This window comes from Myiozetetes cayanensis, unplaced genomic scaffold (assembly GCF_022539395.1).
Source record: "Myiozetetes cayanensis isolate MyiCay16 unplaced genomic scaffold, myiCay2020 scf4, whole genome shotgun sequence".
Classification (NCBI taxonomy): domain Eukaryota; kingdom Metazoa; phylum Chordata; class Aves; order Passeriformes; family Tyrannidae; genus Myiozetetes; species Myiozetetes cayanensis.
The window spans coordinates 43196449-43215261 of NW_026087631.1; the positions used below are offsets into that span (position 1 = coordinate 43196449).

Here is an 18813-nt window from a genome sequence, read left to right on the forward strand (position 1 = left end):
TGTTCAGTATCACTTCATTTTTTATCTTCCACTGTATTTACGTGTGTTAAGAAATGCATGGATAAGCTAGTGACAAAGGCTTAGTAGATGTTTTGCTACAAAATAAATTAATGGAGAGTCCCTAATTTTTCCCATTCAGTGACATTACTTCATGTTACAGTGAGTCTATCCATGTATTGTAAAGCATAGTTTTTATTGGACTGTGTGTATTTAAGCTGAAGAATTCATTAAAGGCTTCCTGTCTGTGATGTGAGCTTTTCCCCTTTGTCCCCTTTGGATCCTACTGGCTTACTCAGCTGCAGGGTTCCAATGACAATGGCAACCTTGTCACACTCCACTCTCCAGAGTTTAGGATCTTAATATAATGACCTTATAATGATGAAGCTCAGCAGAGTTTTTAATAGAAACATATTAACATACGGAGTAAGAAATCTTGATTACTGAAAGAAGGAGAGTTTTGCATATTTTCAGGTAGATTAATAAAAAACTAATTTGCTTTTATTTTCTGTCCTTTTTTTTTAGTTATGAAGATGGTCAAGTGGGTGATACCAGTATAAATACACAGGAACCAAGCATTCATAAAGAGATTCTGCGAGTCATTGGCAATCAAACTGCTACTGGTTAAAAGGACCACTCTTATTTAATTGATGTGAAGCCTTCCTCAGTCTCAAAGCTGGATTTTGAACTGAAGAAGTTGCAAAAAACCTAATTTATTATTATTATTCTAAACAAATTAACCATTTGAATACTTACTGTTTTCTTACTTAGTATTTCTTATCTCATCAAAATACCAGGATGGTATCAATTAGCAACTGTAGGGGAGCAAAATCTATTATTATACTAGAACAGTGAATAATTAAACAGGCATTTGGGTTGCTCACAATAAACAGACTTCAAAAAGGACTTTTGTGCTGATATTTTTATATTAAACTTCAATTGGAGGTTTTAGTACTGTATACTGGTATTTTAAATTTAGAATGACTGAATTATAAGTGAGAGAGAAGGTTTTATAGCGGAGCACCTGTATTATGCAGGATACTTTGCAATAAGTAAAATATTCTCATATTAAAACACAATAAAAGGTTGTCTGGAATATGTAAAATGAAAGGGATTGGTTACCTGCAGCTATCTTTGATTCTTTTTATTTTACATAAATGCAGCTAGCATTTAGACTCAAAGGGGAAAGCAACAGTACATTTTTTATTTACTGAGTGAAACAAAGCAAAAAGTAATGAATGTGTAAGTGTATGTTCAGCTTTCTTTATCTTCTCTGGAAACACTGTCTTATCCATTAAGCAGGTCAGTTGCATTTTTTGATTATATAAAGCCTAGCAAACACCTGGAAATCCTGAAGCTGTTAACTTCCTTTTTACAAATTTGTTTTTTATATACTAGATTTTACAGTTTCATTAGATCAACAAGGTTTTTTAATGTTTGCATCTTAACTTCAGTGAAACTGCTTTGTGGTTAACTTTATCCACAGATTTAAAAGTATGTGCTGAATTAAGGCTTTTACATGGTTGAGTTGATTGTTGGTACATCAGAAAATATAAACAAATGCAAAATGTTACTCATTTTGTCTTGGTGAAATATTTTTGTTGATTTATTCTTTGGGGATAAAGAAATCATTTAAATCTCTCTGTCTTTTAAACTATCAACTGTTTTTTTCAAAGTGAGCATGATGGCAACACAGATAGAGAAGGGCCTGGTCTCCAAGGCATAAAGCATACCCTGTGCCCTGATGAGTGCCCTTGGCAGCCCTTGTGGTAGCTGTCTTGAAGCACCAGTCACACCTTCGAAGATGGAGAGCAGTTCAACTTACCCATCTGTGCAACAACTACAAGCCACTTCAGAAAGCAAAAATAGACTGAATGCTCTATTATGTTATTTTCATAATAAAGATATTAAAGTGCCAAATAACAGCACAACAGAGCTCAGGTGTGTTTGTTTTTTTTTGAAACTGAACTGCATTAGATATGCTGAAATGGGTGATTCCTTCTTTCTAGTTCAAGCTATACTCCTGCATTACTTGCTGCAGCTGAAGTGTCCTACAAGTAACATAGTGGTATTTGGCCTAGGAGTGTATACTTGGAGGTGTATTTTAACATTCTAGACTTATTTGTGGGGGACTTCAGTTTTTCTGGGTTCATATCTAGAGTTGTAAAGCCAATTCTGTTTGCATAGCACTATTTTGCTATTATTTCTGTTGACTCCCCCCGCCCCCATTTCGGGGACCCCTAACTTGAGAATCACTATTGTAATTGTTATCTTTTGTGTTAGGATACAGGTTAATTTCTTGAAACAGAGGTTTCTTGAAATTTGTTTATCTCTGTAAGGACTGCCTTAGGTTGTGTTACTACACAAAATCAGCATAATTCAGAAGGAGAGCTGAAACCCTGGCATGTCCGTCTCTCTGTAATTGGCCTGCCATATGTATCTGAATCACAATGTTTTGCATAACAAAAAGAAAATGGGAAGCAAGTCCACAAAGGTGTCCTATGATTATTTGTGGGGCTGATAATCCACCACCCTGGGATGTCTGGCCAAAAAACTAGGAGAAAGGAAAGATGACCGTGAGTGAACTGCAGAAGCCAAGCAAGCAGTCATCTTCTCTGTCCCGTCAAGCTGCGTCAGGGTCACAACTGAAACCTTTGAAATAAGAAACCTTAAAAGTATCTAGTGAGTCAACTAGCAGTAAGGCAGCCTCAGTTTGCATTGTGGGATCATAGTACTGGTCATGCTTGGTGCCATCGTAAGTACAACCACTGGAAAGAGTAGGGAAAAATACATCACTGCCAAACCTTAGGACTGCTCAGAACTTGTGTTTTAAATGATGAGCCACAGTAAGGGACAGTGCAGAGGAAAGTGGGACTCCAAGGAATATGGAGGCCTTGCCTCTGTTGAAAGGTATCTGCTTCAGGGAGTACTGAGGCAACTGACTTACCCACGGAGAAGAAGGATGGTGGCCGAGAGTAAAAGGCAGAATGTGACAAACACACAAAACCTTTCAGGGACACAGGTAGTTCTGAAGGGACGAGGTGGGATCAGCAGCTTAGGTCCCATGTGGTGCATGGCAGGAAAAAGGGACTGGGAAAACAAAGCAGCGGCATGGGAATATGCAGACCATGGCAGTATGGGGTAGCACCATGCCCAGGGAAGCTGGGCGGCCTGGATAGGTGTCACACTATAGCATGACAAGTACACAAGCCCACTACCACACATAAACAGCATTTGAATTAAAAAAAAAGTTCTCTTGCAACACAGAAACTCATTCACTTTTTTCTTTAGCCAACATATTAATGAGAAACTTCTAACGTATTGTCTTATCTGCAGGTGGATGTGAATCTTCAGATTATTTAACAAAGTATTAGTTCTTATTAATTTGAAAAGATGAGGGGAAGGAGAGAGTTTCATTTGGGATCTGTTACTAAAAAATGTCCTTATTTAAATGTCTTATAAAACTTACATAAACTTATAAAAACTTCAAAGCTGGAACAAAAACTTTTATCACCAAGAACAGGAATGAAGAAGCCTGAGGATGAGATTTGCTTTGAAGGATTTGTCCCTTGGGGTTTTATCCAAGGGTGGAAGTTGCATATTACCAAGTGTTTCCAAATAACTTACATTAACATGGATTCCAGGGGATGAAAAACAAAAACTCAGGGTCATCTGAGCAAGACCTGTGTGTTATCCTCAAAGCCCTTGCATTTCCCTTCCTCTGTTACCATGCACACATTGGTGATAGAGCAATCATTGTAACTCCTGATGTAAAGATGTAGGCTTTCCACAAAAACTTGTCATGAAAAGAAAATACAGCCATCTCTCTTGTTAGAAATTTCCATGAAGTCATAGCTATCTAGCTGTCCCCATATCCAGCATGGAGCAACCAAAGGAATTCTTGGTAAGAACTTTCTAACTTCTTGCTACATCCCTCAACAAAATACAAATCCTCATATGGGAAAGGTTTGACAGAAGAATTAGGTTAGTACCTTAATGTTTCTCCTAGTACCTTAATGTTTCTCCCTAATTATGAACTGCCATATATTGCTAAATATTTTAAACACTGAGAAAGAAACCCAAAAAGATGTTTTTAAATATTTCTTGAGATTTAGGCAAGTATTTAGCATTCAAGGGCTAAATTAAACAATTTGATTTACCTTTTCCTATGATATGAATCAGCATAGCCCTGTTTTCTTCAACAGTGCTACACAGTTTTGATAACCTCATTCTTCAACTTCTTATTACTTACTATAAAGTGTCCAGGTTGTGTAATATTTTGGTTAATGCTTTACAGGAACTGTTCAATTACTGGAATTTTTTAGGCTTATATTTTCCCTCTCTAGCTCTTGAAAAACTGTAAATGATATTGTATGAATTTAAGATTATAGCTATTGGCACTAAAAATGTATGTGATTAATAATTCTAAGATTATGCTTCTGTTAATACAAGTATAAAATCACTCCAAATGAAGACTTTGTGCATAGATCAATTATATTTTGCTTATAAATCACTTCCACTGCTGTGGAAGAAATTAGAATACTTTGAGCAAAGTTGAATAAAAAGTAGAAATTAAAAAAAGAAACTGAAAAGGGACAGTTGAATGAAGGGATTCATGGTTTGAGAAGATACACTAAAAGAAACCAGAAGAAAATACAAAAGCAGTATTTAGTTATTTAAGCATTATATTAATTTAGATTTTCTTTTCCTTGTCTCTGGAAAATGAAAGTGAAAAACAAAGAGTATGAACCTTGACTGACATGACTCACCACACAGCAAATCTGTGCTGGCAGCAGTATGGCAGCTGGAATGTCCCTGGCCACACATCTCTTTCCTGCTGTGGCACGCAGCATCCTGCAGTATTTTACTTCCAAAATGTTAATTTTGGAGGTGTTAATCCAGAGTCCGCAAAATTTCTGCATTGCAAACACTATCTCAAGGTGAAGGAAGAGTCTGTTGACTAAACTAAACAAGGTCTATTGTTTGTAGAGAAGTTAAGATTATTTGTAGCACTGGGAGTTGGTCAGAAAGGATCTTGAGTCCAGTCAGTCAGATTTATTCCTCAAAGTGCTCAGGAGTGGAGGAACACGTGCTTCAGAAGGGGATACATAAAAATGGGAAGATATGCCCCAAGCAGAGCGTCATTAAACAGAGCGTGTGCATAATAAATAAATAAATGGCCAGTCTTCGCGAGCGAAGATCCGGGGAAGGTCTTTCCACCTTCCAGCCTGCGCATTGGATTTTTTAGGTGAGACACAGTGTGCGCGGAACTGAGCCCACCCTTTAATCCTAAGGTTCATCTGCCGGGGCCAAGCGAGCTTGGACAGTGGCAGTGAGGTCCTTAGGACGTAGGTGGGTTGCCTTTAAGGGCTAACGAGCCCCACCTGCCCGGGAGTGGCCCTGACCAGGAATCGAACCCGGGTTTCGGCGGTAATAGCGCCGCGCCTTTACCACTAGACCACCAGGGGCTTCACAGAGCGTGTGCATGGTGGTGTGTGAAATGCTCAAGGATATCACCATTAATTTAAATTTCGTGATTTGGCTTTGGAAATGTCAGATCTGAAAGCACTGACCTCCTCTGTCTTTTTTGGGATATCAGTGTTTTTCTCCTGCTCTCCAGCTGCAGGAGCAGCCACTGACTTGAAGGAATAAGACTCCTTAAGTTGTTCTGTAGCATTTGGATTGCATGTTCCTGCTAAGTTTTAGTCTGCCACAAAACAGCTGCAATGTAAAGTACTGCCCATTATACTTTGCATTGTGGTTTTGTATATGTACTAGGTAAAAGATTTTTGTAAAGAAAAAAAAAAGATTTTAGATAAACACATCTGCTGTGTTGGAAACCTGTTGAAGAGATTGCATTAAACTTTTGCCAGAACGTCAGTGAAAATAGTCCTTACACAGACATTTAATTAATATTCTAAAAATAATTTTTGAACTTACCCAGTATGTATTGTATCTTTAAATTTTAACAAGCAGCCACTTCTTTATATAAGCATAAAATATACCTGTTTCTTTTAACTCTATATCCTTTTTGTCTCCAAATAAATTTATTAAATTCTGTGCACAAAATCATACTGCAGCCTGCTATTTAGCCTGTGGTGCCTTAGAGTTACTACAAATATTTAACAAAATGTACATAACATAAATACTGCCAGAAGGTCACTAAGGCCAAATATTTTCTCTATTCACTTTTTACTGCACTTGCTTTCTATTGCTATTTAAGCCTCTTTTATCCAGCTTTGTAACAGCTATAGCATTGTAGCCAATGTAAATGTTTACCTTCAATAAATCAGAATTTGTTCAACAAGCACTGTGCATTTGGGCACTATTTTGAGAACCCTGTTTGAAGTTAAAACAACCATCTAGGAGTTAAACTGCATCTGAAGTAGTTCCTTAATTTTGCCAATCTCAATGACATCTCAAAGTTACGGCATGCTTTTACGCATACTATTGTTGTGAATTTTCTTTGCTGATCTTTTTAAAAACACTTAAATAGTAAAACCACACAACTGGTTCAAAATAGAGATACTGAAATTAAAGCAGTATTTTACTTGTACAGTATGCTATAAAATGCATAAGGATGTCTCAAGATGCATTTTATAATTGCTTTTAAAAAAGAAGTCCTCTGTTTTTCTGTAGAGCTGTTTTTGTAATGAAAACACAGCAAATATAGGACAAACCATGTCATACTTCAATGTGGCACTGTTTAAAGTATAAATGCACATCTGCAACTCGTAAAATATGCAGACATTTGTGGGACTGGTTATTAATTCAGTGAATGTAGTGTTTTTTTCACTCTGAGCTCATTTTATTTATATGGGTGGATATAACTTGTATCTTTTGAAATTTTTACCTGTTGTTTGTTAAATTTATGATTTTGTTACTGCAGATTTTCGATTGAAAGAGTCAAAAGTGGTACTATTATTTTGACTGCTGTGAAGCATGTTACACAACTGTGACTATCAGAGAACTGAAAAGATATATCATTGCTACCCTAAATAACTGATAATATGCCTTTGATTTAAGTTTACAGGCTAGAACTTGAATTCTTTAATGGAAGAGATATTGCAGCTTTTGAGGATCTTAAATTTTGAAGAAGCAGTGACTTCTAAACCCAAAATGAGCTGAATCATAGGGGAAATCTCAGATCTTCAGGAGGGACAGGATTTATACCTGCTTTGGCTTAACTGTTTCTTCATTTACAAGTAGCTACAATTACAAGTTCTCTCAATATGCACAAATAGTCAGTTTTCTCCTGAGAAAATCTATGGTATATTGTGTTCACCTGTTGAACATTTCCATGTGGGACCCAAGAGATTAGTAATCAAAAAATTAATTGACAGCAGTAAAAAAATTATTGCAGTGGACAAGGGCTACTTTCAAATGCACATGGCATTTTTGACAGGAGGAATAGCAGAAAATCTGCTAAGAAAATATGGCCATGGCTAGAAGTATGCGCTGTATTCACTAAACCATGTTTGCACACTTGAACAACTTCTCTTTTTTGAAATTAGTGTGCAGTGCAGATTGCAGCAAATAATTTTGCACAAGTCTCATAGCCTCGGCCCCCTCCAAGAGGGGTTTGTCCTCCTGAAATATCGGGAGACAACTTAAATAGAGCTGCATCAGATGAATGAAGACAATAGTAGCTGAGGGCCACAACTTTGCTATGCCTCAGCTCTCAGCACAGTGCAAACACCTTAAAAGAAGAAAACTTAAGGAATGTAACAAAGGGCTACTTTAGGACTCACTGCCTTGCACAAGCCTAGTGTCAAAACAGGTGAAAAACATGAACAGCACTTGGAAAAAAAATAGCATTTTTAATTAAAACATTTAATAGATCTCTCAGGTTAATTTTCTTGAATATGAGAAATATTTTCCATTCACATTTAAGGGAGGGAAGTGCGATTCAACACACAGAAATTGAAGCCTGTAACCAGGGCATAAGACCTTTTTGGTATCAGCACTGTATATAGCAAACCCATGTGTGAGGCATCAGCCATTGGATTTCAGCCAGCTCCAGAAAACTACCATTTTGCAAAATGCTGAAGCAGTGGGAATTACACTAGCAGCAGGAACAGTGACTGCTGCAGAAGCAAGAGCAGCACAAGTCTCCAGAGAGCGCGTCTGGAAAAAAATACAGGAACTCCTGGCTTAAGGTTTGCTCAACAAAAGCCAGAGCTTATCATCAGCAAAGCAATTCTAATTTGTGACTTTTAAAAAGAAAATTTTCCACTGTATGAGAGAAATGGGGTAAAAAAAACCCCAACTTAGTTTTCCTCAACCTGCTGTCCTGTAACTGTGTAGCTGAGTCTAATAGCATGCCTGGGGCAATGTCCTACTGTACTTGCATGTGGCAGGTTTACTTACAGCAATAGTTAGCAATTTTACAGTGGATCTCAGGCTGAGTGAAGAACGGTTGAATTAGCTGACAGTTCCTTGGAGTCTATCTGATATTTTATATATATATTCTGAGGAGTTTGTATGGGTAAAATATTCCAGAAAGAGAATAGGTAGCTGATTACTTGCTGGGTTTCAACTCTGTTCAGACTATTCTTCTCATATGAGCTGGGGTTTTTTTTGCTGAGTCTTTAAGAAAAAATTCTTGATCCCTCCATCTCTCATGATCCCTCCATTTCTCCTAGAAAAATAGGTGTTTCTGCTCACAACTACCTACCAAAGTAAATTCAGTATGAAGAAATTCAAGAATAAGAAGAGTAAGAGTCTGAACTAATTTGAGTATATATATAAACATAAATATGTAAATATTTGCATCTAAGTATAGGAGTATAAGTTGAAACAGTTCTTTTGGCTCAAAACTAAGCATCAGGTTATCACTGTTTACAACACTTTTGACAAATGCCGTGTGTTACAAAGAGTTTTTATCTGCCCTTTTGGTAGATCTGACTTGCTGACTTTTTATCAATGACATGTTTTGCTAGAGGCTTTTGAAATTTCGCCTATGGGCACAAGGATCCAGTCACGCCTCTTCTGTATGTTATGTAGTGGGCATGTTGCACTTCATGCTGTATTCCATCTGTCTGAAATTGTATTATTCTACTATTTGGCTTTTTCTTATCCTATGCAAATCTTGATTTCATGTTTGCCATACTAATCAATAGGACATGAATATAAAAATCTCAGAATCTTTTAATATCAATCTTTCTTCAGATTCCTGCAGATACTGTATGCTTTTGAACTTTACATCTTTTTATTCAGCTGCAATGCTTGACAATACCAATAGCATTCGGTCCATTTTATGCCCTGGTTGCAAAGATCTTTGGGTTGTTGCTAAAAAACTTCATAAACCTGAGGGTTGGTAGTTTTCTCTCTCTGAGAGTTGATTTACTTTTATTTTTTTTTTAGCTTTTGAAGTCTCCAGTAGTCTCTCTTCCCCTACCAAAAAGTTATATAAAAGATAGAGGATGTGTTGATGTTTGTTATGTTGTTCAATGACTTCACATTCTGTACCCCTATGCTAATGTGACCTGAATTTCTGGTCCATTGCAGTTCTTTTTTCTGTCACTCTTTTGCTTTCACAGCTAGCCTTTAGAAAAGCATCAGATATAAGCATTAAAATACAATACTGAGTATATTTCAGGTAGTATACTTCAGTTAAAATGCAAAAATGTGTGGCCACGAATAGTAAAAAAAATATTGAAATTACAGTTCTTCAATATGAAAAGCATGTGTACAAACTATTAACTTATACATGAGAACAAGAATGTTTAGCCAGAAAGGTATACCAAGAAGGATGCTGTTCAAAGTTAAAGAGTTTTGTAAACACAATTTTCTCTCATATTTTTTTTTCATCTAAGGAAAATTGGCAGTGTAAGTTTAAAATACTCATCCCTGCTGGTAGTTCTGGCTCTGAGTTTAATTAGGGTTCAGGTTGGGTAGCTGGTCTTTTCTTCAGAGATTCTTTTTCTCCTATGTTGTAATTGTGAGGAAAACTTACTGCAGCCTTAGTTACTTAAAAGAATATTATTGATCTTCTAGACTAATCTGCTCGAACAATTTCTATGAATTGGTTTGAAGTGGGCTTTTTTATCCATTGGCAACCATATGTATTTGCTTCCCTTCCATGGAGATTGTATTTGTAAACCTCAACTCTATTTACTTGAACCAAATGTTTCCATAGAGGACAGAAAGATTTGATGGCATATGTGTGTGAGGTTTATTATGATAATTTTTAACTTCTTTCATTGTAGGTGGAGTTTCAGTGGTCTGGACAGCAGATGCTTTGGTGTATTATTGCAACAGTTTGAGACCTGTTCCCAGTGAGGACTCATTGTGATTTTTTATTTTAGAAAAAAACTACAATAAAGATGTGGTTCATTGTTGCAGTGCTTAACTAATAAAAAACACCATGAACAAACCATACTAATAGGCCTCAGTCTGTCTTAGCAAGAGGCCTGCTTGCAGGTTGCAGGAAAAGTACTAGCATTGATATCAGGCTGCAAGAATATAAAGTATTGAGATAATAAGGAGGAGTTTTTGGTGAAAGACAATGATTTCATGCCTCATGCACAGTGGCCCATACCCAATGATAAGGGGGTTAGAGATACATGTTTGCCTCGTGATTTACAACATTTAACCCATGGTTTGAAGGTGTTCATGTGTGGCAGGGCTCTCAGGGTATTTAAGAGCCTAGGTTATGTAAATAAAGTGGAACATTTGCTAACCATATTGGTTTGCATGTGTTTGTTCTCCATGAGCTCCTCCACCAACAGTTCATGGTCCATGGTGACTGAAAATTGTGTGGGGGTTTTTGTAGGGTAAAATTGTGCAAGGGATCACTCTAGCAGTTCTGTGAGCTGAACAGTTGCCTTTTGTGCCCAGCAATGTTCTCGAGCCTGTTCATTTTGCTTGTGTAGGTGCAGTCATCCTGGTCAGACTTGGACGGTTGGTTTGTCTTGAGCAAGATCTTTGCTCTGTAGTGAGAAAGGTACTCCTTCGTGGAAGATTACATTTCTGAAAGCATCGCTTTGCTTGCTTCTCTTTGTATAGTTTCCTGTGGCAAAAGCAAATGCAAAGTGGATGAAGGATACTATTCTTTTGATTTCTAGCATTGTTCCTACGTTGTGTAAGTACAAGTGATTCCACAGCATTTAAGTCAATTATGATTCAGGCCTCTACATAGACTCCAGTATCCACAATAATTAACTTTGGTTTTTTCTGACTATACATAGATATATATACACATGCATATGTACTTTTTAATTGTGCTATTTTGATTGCCGACTAGGTGTTTGAATATAGGAAAGTGGGGACCATTGTTTTATATACACAGGTTGTCTAAACTTGAGCAAGTAGAGCTCAGTTATGAAGAACAATTTATTCCAGTGCTCTGCTAAGCAGAGACTACTGAATCCTGTGGGTGGTTTTATAAAAAATGTGCTCAAACATCTACTGAAAAGTTAAGTCTCTGTGATCAGAAGGGATTCAGAACCAAGCTTCTTGAGGTGCAAGGCTTGTGGTTTTACATATTCCATCCCACCAGCCCCAAAACAAGGATTTGATTAAAAACTCGTACTTTTTTCGTCTCCTCATCCCCTGTCCTCCCCACCAGAAACTTTCTCTGGGCAAATAACTATATCCACTATATAAACACTTTTCTAACTGTAAAAGCCATTGCCATTTAATCACAACTATGTCAGTTTAAGAAAGTGATTTCCACAACTTAGTCCCTTAGATTTATGGTGCTCTCTATGATTTTTATTTTTCCCCCACATTATGAATGCCTCATTTCTCTTGGGGGTCATAAAAACTTGAAAGGTATAGTAGCAATATACAATGCAGACTTCCTTGTACCCTCTTGCTGGTCTGCATAAAACCTGAATTGAGGTACTCATTTCCTGCAGTGATTAGTCAACATAATGTGATCACTTGATGAAAATCATGCAATAGTAGTTAGATATTTTGGAGAGGAATGTTGGGGTTGAGTTTTTCTGTTTCACAGAGCTGTTTCAGCAGTAAGTAAAATCTTTCATGGTTTGGGCTCATCTCTTTACTTCTGATTTGCTTTCTTTAGGTCAGGTTGCTGGGTCAACCACCTAAGGATTACTTAACTGAGGAACCAATTTTCCTTACAGAATTCTTCCTGCAGTGTCCATACTGGACCCAACCGCTGGTACGAGAAAGCCTTGGCAAGAACTGCCTTTCCAAGACGTTTTTTAGTGGGCAGGGTTTGCTTTCTGCAGGGAGCACCAGGCAGGATTGCTGAAAATTTGGCCACTCCTGCAGATTCCTTCTGAGCTGAATGCTATCTACAGTCACACCTGAGCTAGGGGGTCTTTCACCTTCTCCATCTTGCCCAGCTGCATTTCAGTTGTCTCCTGGAAACTCATCATCTCTTTTTTCAGTACTTTCAGTGCTTTCTTCTCTTCTTATGTGCACTTACAGGAGTTTCATATGAAAAGTAGCCATGCCACTGGGGCACAGGCCCTGGTCAGTATCAGAAGACCTGGCTTTTCTACCAGTTGAGTTTGCCACGTTACTAGAGAGGTCACCAAACACATACTTTTGTTCAAATTATTCTTCTCCTGTGTAAAAGACATCAGCTGATAGAAAAATGAATAAAGTGTGTAAACTCCCTGCTGGACTTAGGGAGTATTATTTTTGAGATCTAATGCTAGTGTTGCAGTAGTAGAAATATAACAGCCTGCACTTTCAAACACTTGTCAAACTCTCCATTCACCTCAGCATAATCAGATTTGGATTCTTATCAATGCTTTGTGAAATGAATGCACTATACCATTTCGTCCTTAGTCCTGTGAAATAAGGGTCTGCATGCTAAACTCAAGTCAGAGCCTGTCTTCTGCGCAGCAGTCCTGAGATCAGCCTCAAAAACTACAAATGTGCATACAGTGTGTTGTCCATAGGGGGAAATAGCACTAAGGATCTGTGCTTGTGAGGGTAAAAACTTCTGGACAGGAAAGAAAAAGCCTTGTGTCAAAGATGCAGCAGCAGATGGTAGCGATTTGTCCCAAGTAGCATTTAGAATTTGGGTTCTTTCCTCTGTTCCAAGAACCTCTTTTCTATTAGCCTCCTTGTGGTGCAGGACAACAGTTCTCAACTCATGAGCCATGGAAAACCACAGCACATCAACACACAACTCCAAAAGCAGATGAGGACAGTGGCATAAAACCACACACATAATATATGCCAAGAGGAATTCAAAGCACAGAGAGTGCAGCTTGTACAGTATGCAAAGTGTTCTTCAGCTTGCAAAAGTAACTAGCACAGTAAAAGCAAGTATTTTCTGGGTTATATTGGTTTCACTCTGCTGGCAGTGCAAACTGAGGAAAGCTGGCTCAAGCACAATGCAGAGGACCCATTTGTTCAGTCCCTTACCGGGGACTCAGGACTGAAAGTCTCATCCAACATCAGCTGTCAGTAGAAGACTCCAAGAGAGAATGAGGCTAATCTGTGAAAGATAAAACCATGGTTTTGTAGAGCAAGAGCTGCAGAAAAGTGAGTAAGGGGGCAATGTGTTTTCTACCAGCAATACCAGTGAATGAGTGGGTTCTGGGTAGTGTTCGAAGTGTGGAGAAATGTGTGTGCAATGCTATGTTCCCACTTGTTTTCCGAATAAACCATGATGCTATCTTCATTGTTGCTACTTTCTCATAGAATTAATTCAAATGAATCATTCTCATAAGACTTTCTTTAGCCCTGCATCTAAACTTTGTAAATATCCCAAATTGAGAAAACTGGGCTATCAAGGTATTTCCCAGAGACAGAGTAAGAGATAAGTCATGTCAAAAAAAGGGTGATTCATCAGCGTGTGTCCCCTGCCACCTAGCCTGTTCTTCCCTGTGGAGCAGATATGAAATATAATTACCTCAATCTAAGGAGGAAAATCATAGATCTGAATTTTCTGCTAGTTACAAACTGCAGTAATAAGCACTTTCCTAAAAGCCAATGCCATTTTTGTCAATCATCATTAATAAAGCAAATTAGGTGCTCTCCATTTTTCTAATAGAATAGACATAATACACCTACCTCCTCTGCTCTGTCTTATAGAAAAATTTCTCTGCAGCTGCCCAGCAGGTATCTAATCTCTGAAAAAGTACCATCTAGTTCATGTTTTCTGACTTTTAAGTTAATATTGTTCTGAATAGAGATTTCTGGCAGTTTTTTACTGGGTACATCTGCCATTACACATTATACCAGAACGTAGTTACTCTTGTTTGACTATGAATATCCAGCTATCATAGTCATCTTCATGCTTTCTAATCCCAGTTTTTCTAGGTAGACCTTGTTAGATTTCTGAACTTTTACGGGACATGAGTATTAGTCAGCAGAGAGGGGAATAATGATGGATTCTAAAATTGGAGATCCAGTTTTGAAGTAATTTATTTCCTTCTCTCAGAATGGACTCATTTACACCTTTAAAAACAACTCAGCAAATTATTTGTTCCTGTCACCTGAGTAAAGTGTTGTATTTTGCTTTCTTCCCTAAAAAATGACATATTAAAACCATGTTTTTAATTTTGATCTCTTTTATGGTTGTAATGTTTTTTAACCCTGCAGGTAATAAAATTTTAAAAAGGCTGTCAAATGAACATTTCTAGGTTTTATTAGATATTTTTATCTAAGTAAAACAGTGAGATTTGCAACTGTAGTGTTTGTCTTCCAAATTTTTTGAGCTGTGGGAATAGGTTCAATACTATTTCCTCTACCTACTACTTTTGGATTTGGGATTTTTGCACTCCCACTGACCTCCATGAGCTGCAGAGGTACAGCTGCCTCACCATGGTCTTCACTAAAGGCTGTACGGTAATCTTTGGCATATGGAGCACCTCCTCCCTCTCCTTCAATGACATTGGTGTCTGCAGGGTTGTTTCTCTCACATATTTTCAGTCTACTCTTCTCTTAGTGCGTTTAATCTGCTCAGTAACTTTTTTCCCCCTCTTAAATATTCCTGTTCACCTTCACAGAGATGTTACTACCATCTTGGATGGGCTCACTCCTGACCAGTGGCAGGTCCATCGTGGAGCCAGCTGGCATTGGCTCTGTTGGACATGGGGGAAGTTTCCGGCAGCTTCTCACAGCAGCTACCCCAGTAGCCCTGCTGTCACTACCAAAAGTTGGCCCCACAAACCCAGTACATCAAAACATCCTCTTGACTGGAGAAGGATGAAATACCTTATCTGTATGAACAGCTGAATATTTACCTTCTGTGTCTGTGAAACCTGCAGTTCAAAAACATGTAATATTTCTACAGCTTCCTTCAGGATGACACTTAAGAGAATTGATTCTCTTGGAATATGACATGGTTCTTTTTTCCGTGTTTTTTTTTGGTGTGAGGGAAAGGATTGTCGTTTCACTGAGGTGTTATCTAGAGGAGGGCTGCAAAACTATACCAGTTAAAGTTCACAGCAAGGCATATAACCAGGACATTTGTATTTTATATGGTTTACACTTTAGGAGAATGCTTATTTCACAAGATTTTTATTTTATTTTACTTGGAAATAACACTAGTAACAGTCTCTTAAAAATAAAGGAAATATGCTAGATATATATTGGCATACCAGCAATTGTTAATTGACTACACATTTGTATATATTAAATCCTGGCAAAGAAGAAAAATGCTTTTGCCATGGAAAGACTGGCCCTGACATCAGTATGAGAAGTGCACAGAAATGCATTTAGCCAATTTGTCATGCCAAAATGTACTAGCATCTCACAAAGTAACTAAAAAAATAGTATAGTAATATATAAGACAGCCAATCCCAAGCACTCTCTGGATGGTCTTAGTCCCTGTGTTTCCCCTGATCTACCCTTTTTTCTCTTTATTGGTACATAGATGAAATGATATATATATACACAAAAGGGGAAGACAGAGTGCTAGCAAAGGTGACTAAAACTAAAAGTAATCTTCAACTGCTGGGAGCTGTTATCTAAGACATAAGAATAGATATACCTGTTCATTTTGTCTGGAGCTATTGTGGAGACCACATACATCAGCTTATTTCTGAGAACACTAATTTAGCCAGGTGCTCTAGATGAATTGGTGGTAATAAAACCAAAATATTTCCAAACACAATGACTGTGGGATTTTAAAAACTTTGTATAAATAGGTGGGTAAAACCCACAACATATATTTGTCTCTTGTTTCCCTTAATTAGAAATGCTTGCTGCCTCCTAAGATGCCTTTGTTGTGGCAATGTTTTTATTGATTTTAATGTCTTGTACATTAATAGATATTTATTTTACTTACATCTCATAGCTATGAAAATATCAACTACATTAAAATTTGGTTACAATACTTCCAAGGATACTATATTTTTGTCTTCCAAAAAAGGAAACTGAGGCAGTAAGCAATAAAATTTCCTCTGGCATGAAGTACTGCATGCTGTTCCACCAAAAGCCAGTACATCCAGGTAAAAAGTGGGATTAATGCAAAGGTGGGGTAACAGTAGGCTAGGACGTGGAACATGAATTGACAAGCTTGTGATTCTGGACATCTGGGTGTCTGACACAATAAGGTTACATTTGTGGCAGAGATTTCCGGATGCTGGCACCAGGTGATTAAAAACTCCAGTGTGTTTTCTTACCTCCAGATTGAGCAGCAAGAGAACTTCAAGGTTCTCTGCTGGGGCACAGGTATTTGGACCAGAGCTGTACTGAGCTCCTTACCCTTTATGAAGAAAAGGTACCACTCAGGTTCATGCAGCAGAACAGACCTTTCTGACACATCATAGCAAATGAATATCCTTCACTAAAACCTGTATTTAAATAATACTTGAAATTACAGTAAGGTCATCAGTTCTCATTTTTTACTTTGTGCCTAAATAATCGAGACACTGACTTTAAAGGAAAGTAAGGGAAAGAAACAAAAAAAGCAATGAAGTGTTGGCCTTGTTCTTCCCCTCTTTCATTCTGATAATGGCTGAAAGCAACTATTTCCTCAGAAAAACAGAGTCAAAATATCAGGGTCTGTCATGCACAGTAGTTAGGCACTGCCACCCTAACTCAGCTGCCTAGCAATTGCCTGTGTGTGAGGGGTGAATAATGGCAGCGTATTACACTACTTACAAGTCCTGTTCTGCAAAACACCTTTTCTGGTTATACAGATAGAGTGCAACAGAGGTGACAAAGTTTCATCCTGAAAATTGTGCTGAGAAGCAGCAGGACACCCTAAAGGAAGCCCTGAAAACACAGTAAGAGGCCATTTCTTAGACTCGTTTTTCAGCTTCTCTTATACATCAAAAGGGCATCCTCCTGTGACTGGCACAGCAAGATCCAAGACTACCTGAACATCATGCTCCGGGTTAGACTGCCTCCCAACTACTTCTGTAGCAAGAAAAATTCTGCAGTCTGTCCAAACATCAAGAGTGAAGTTTTCAAAAGCATTTGATGTCTATGAACCTTGAATTCCATTTCAAAAACCATTTTATTTCTTCAGCTTATTGGATGTCAACAGAACTGGATTTCTACACATTTTATCACTTCCGGGCATGAACATGGAGAGCTGCAGCCAGTTAGGTGATGGTGTACATCATGATATCTGATTTCTTATTGCCCCAGAAGTAAGACTGCACAGGAATGTTTGGAAGGAAAAGCAATTTTATTAGGAGGTGGCATTTCAATAAAGTTTAAGAATGCTTTATGGATGTCCAGTCCGTGGAAATGCTCAAGGCCCCATCAAGTGGAAGGTCCATGGCAGGGAGTTCAGAACTAGATGACCTTCCAGCCCAATTCCATGATTTTATGTTTCTATGCATTCTATTTTATGTATTTTATTCTATATCTCCTTTAATTTAATATTAAATAGAGAGAAGCAGAAACATTGGCTGAGGAGGCTGTGTTCCCAAATTTCGGTCCCCTGGGCAATCAGCCAGCCCCCAGTAGTGCTAAGGATCTCTGCTTCCAGAGCTCTACTCTCTAGTAAAGGAGTCTCAAGGGTGCTCTGGGATCCCTGGGACTCTGTCAGGGCACTAGGAAAATGGAAACTGGGGAGGATCTCAGGATGCAGAGGCTCAGTGCCCTAGAATTGTACTCTTGGAGCCCTATGCTACAGCACAATGAACTATCCATTGAGAATCACTGAAACATGCCCATGTATAATGCTTTGTTTCAGAATTTTTTGTGTCAGATTTTCAACTTCAGTTGAAGTTTATATTTCACTCTAGGAAAGAAAACTTCTCCTCCAAGAGCTTAGTGCTGAGTACAAATTCAGGCTTTAAACCAGAATCTATTCTTTAGTTTGATGGATGCCCATAAAAACGTTGGACCAAATTGGACCATCCACAGTGCAGTGCAGAGCTTTGTGAGCAAGACATCCAAGCATTGTAATAGCTGTTACTGACATTTGTATAGCCAGTACTTTTGTAATATAAACTTGTGTCTCTGTAATTCGTACCTGATGAACATTACACTCAGGGTGTTTGTTTTATTTTCCCTCCCTATGCTGCTCAGGTCATCTAAGGATCAGTTATACCACAGTTCTCATAAAACAGTTCATATACCATCTTTTCATGCCCCTAGAAGTCACCTTTTCTTTGCTTTTTCTGCCCCAAACAGCAGTGTTAGCTGATCTAATGTACCACCTCCAAACTCTTTGGAGAGTAATAAATCTAGTTTGCTTCTATTCATTTGTAAGCAGTTTTCTAGCCTGCACAAAATATATTTCTTTTCCTCCTACCAACCTCTTGTTTATTTTACAGATATTTTGTTTTTCTGAAAAAAACACAAACATTCTGAGTTTACAGATTTTTTTACTGCAGGTTATGTCAACCTTATTAATAAAAAAAAAAAAAAAAAAAGAAAGAAAAAAAAAAGAACAGTGTCTCCAAGAACAGTTTC

At 37.9% G+C, this 18813-nt stretch overlaps 1 protein-coding gene and 1 non-coding gene across 2 annotated transcripts in view; one reads left to right on the forward strand and one right to left on the reverse strand.

The window, feature by feature from the left end:
• The window catches only part of PARP8 (poly(ADP-ribose) polymerase family member 8), a 110083-nt gene extending 108151 nt beyond the window's left edge, over positions 1-1932 (forward strand). Inside the window, exon 26 of the mRNA XM_050328904.1 lies at positions 523-1932. Within this exon, the coding sequence (XP_050184861.1) occupies positions 523-625 (103 nt within the window). The 3' untranslated portion in view covers positions 626-1932. The remainder of the gene's footprint in view (positions 1-522) is intronic.
• A 3461-nt stretch (positions 1933-5393) lies between these two features.
• TRNAN-AUU (transfer RNA asparagine (anticodon AUU)) lies at positions 5394-5466 on the reverse strand. Its single transcript has one exon. It is a non-coding gene; the product is annotated as a tRNA-Asn (tRNA).
• Between the last annotated feature and the right edge of the window lie 13347 nt (positions 5467-18813).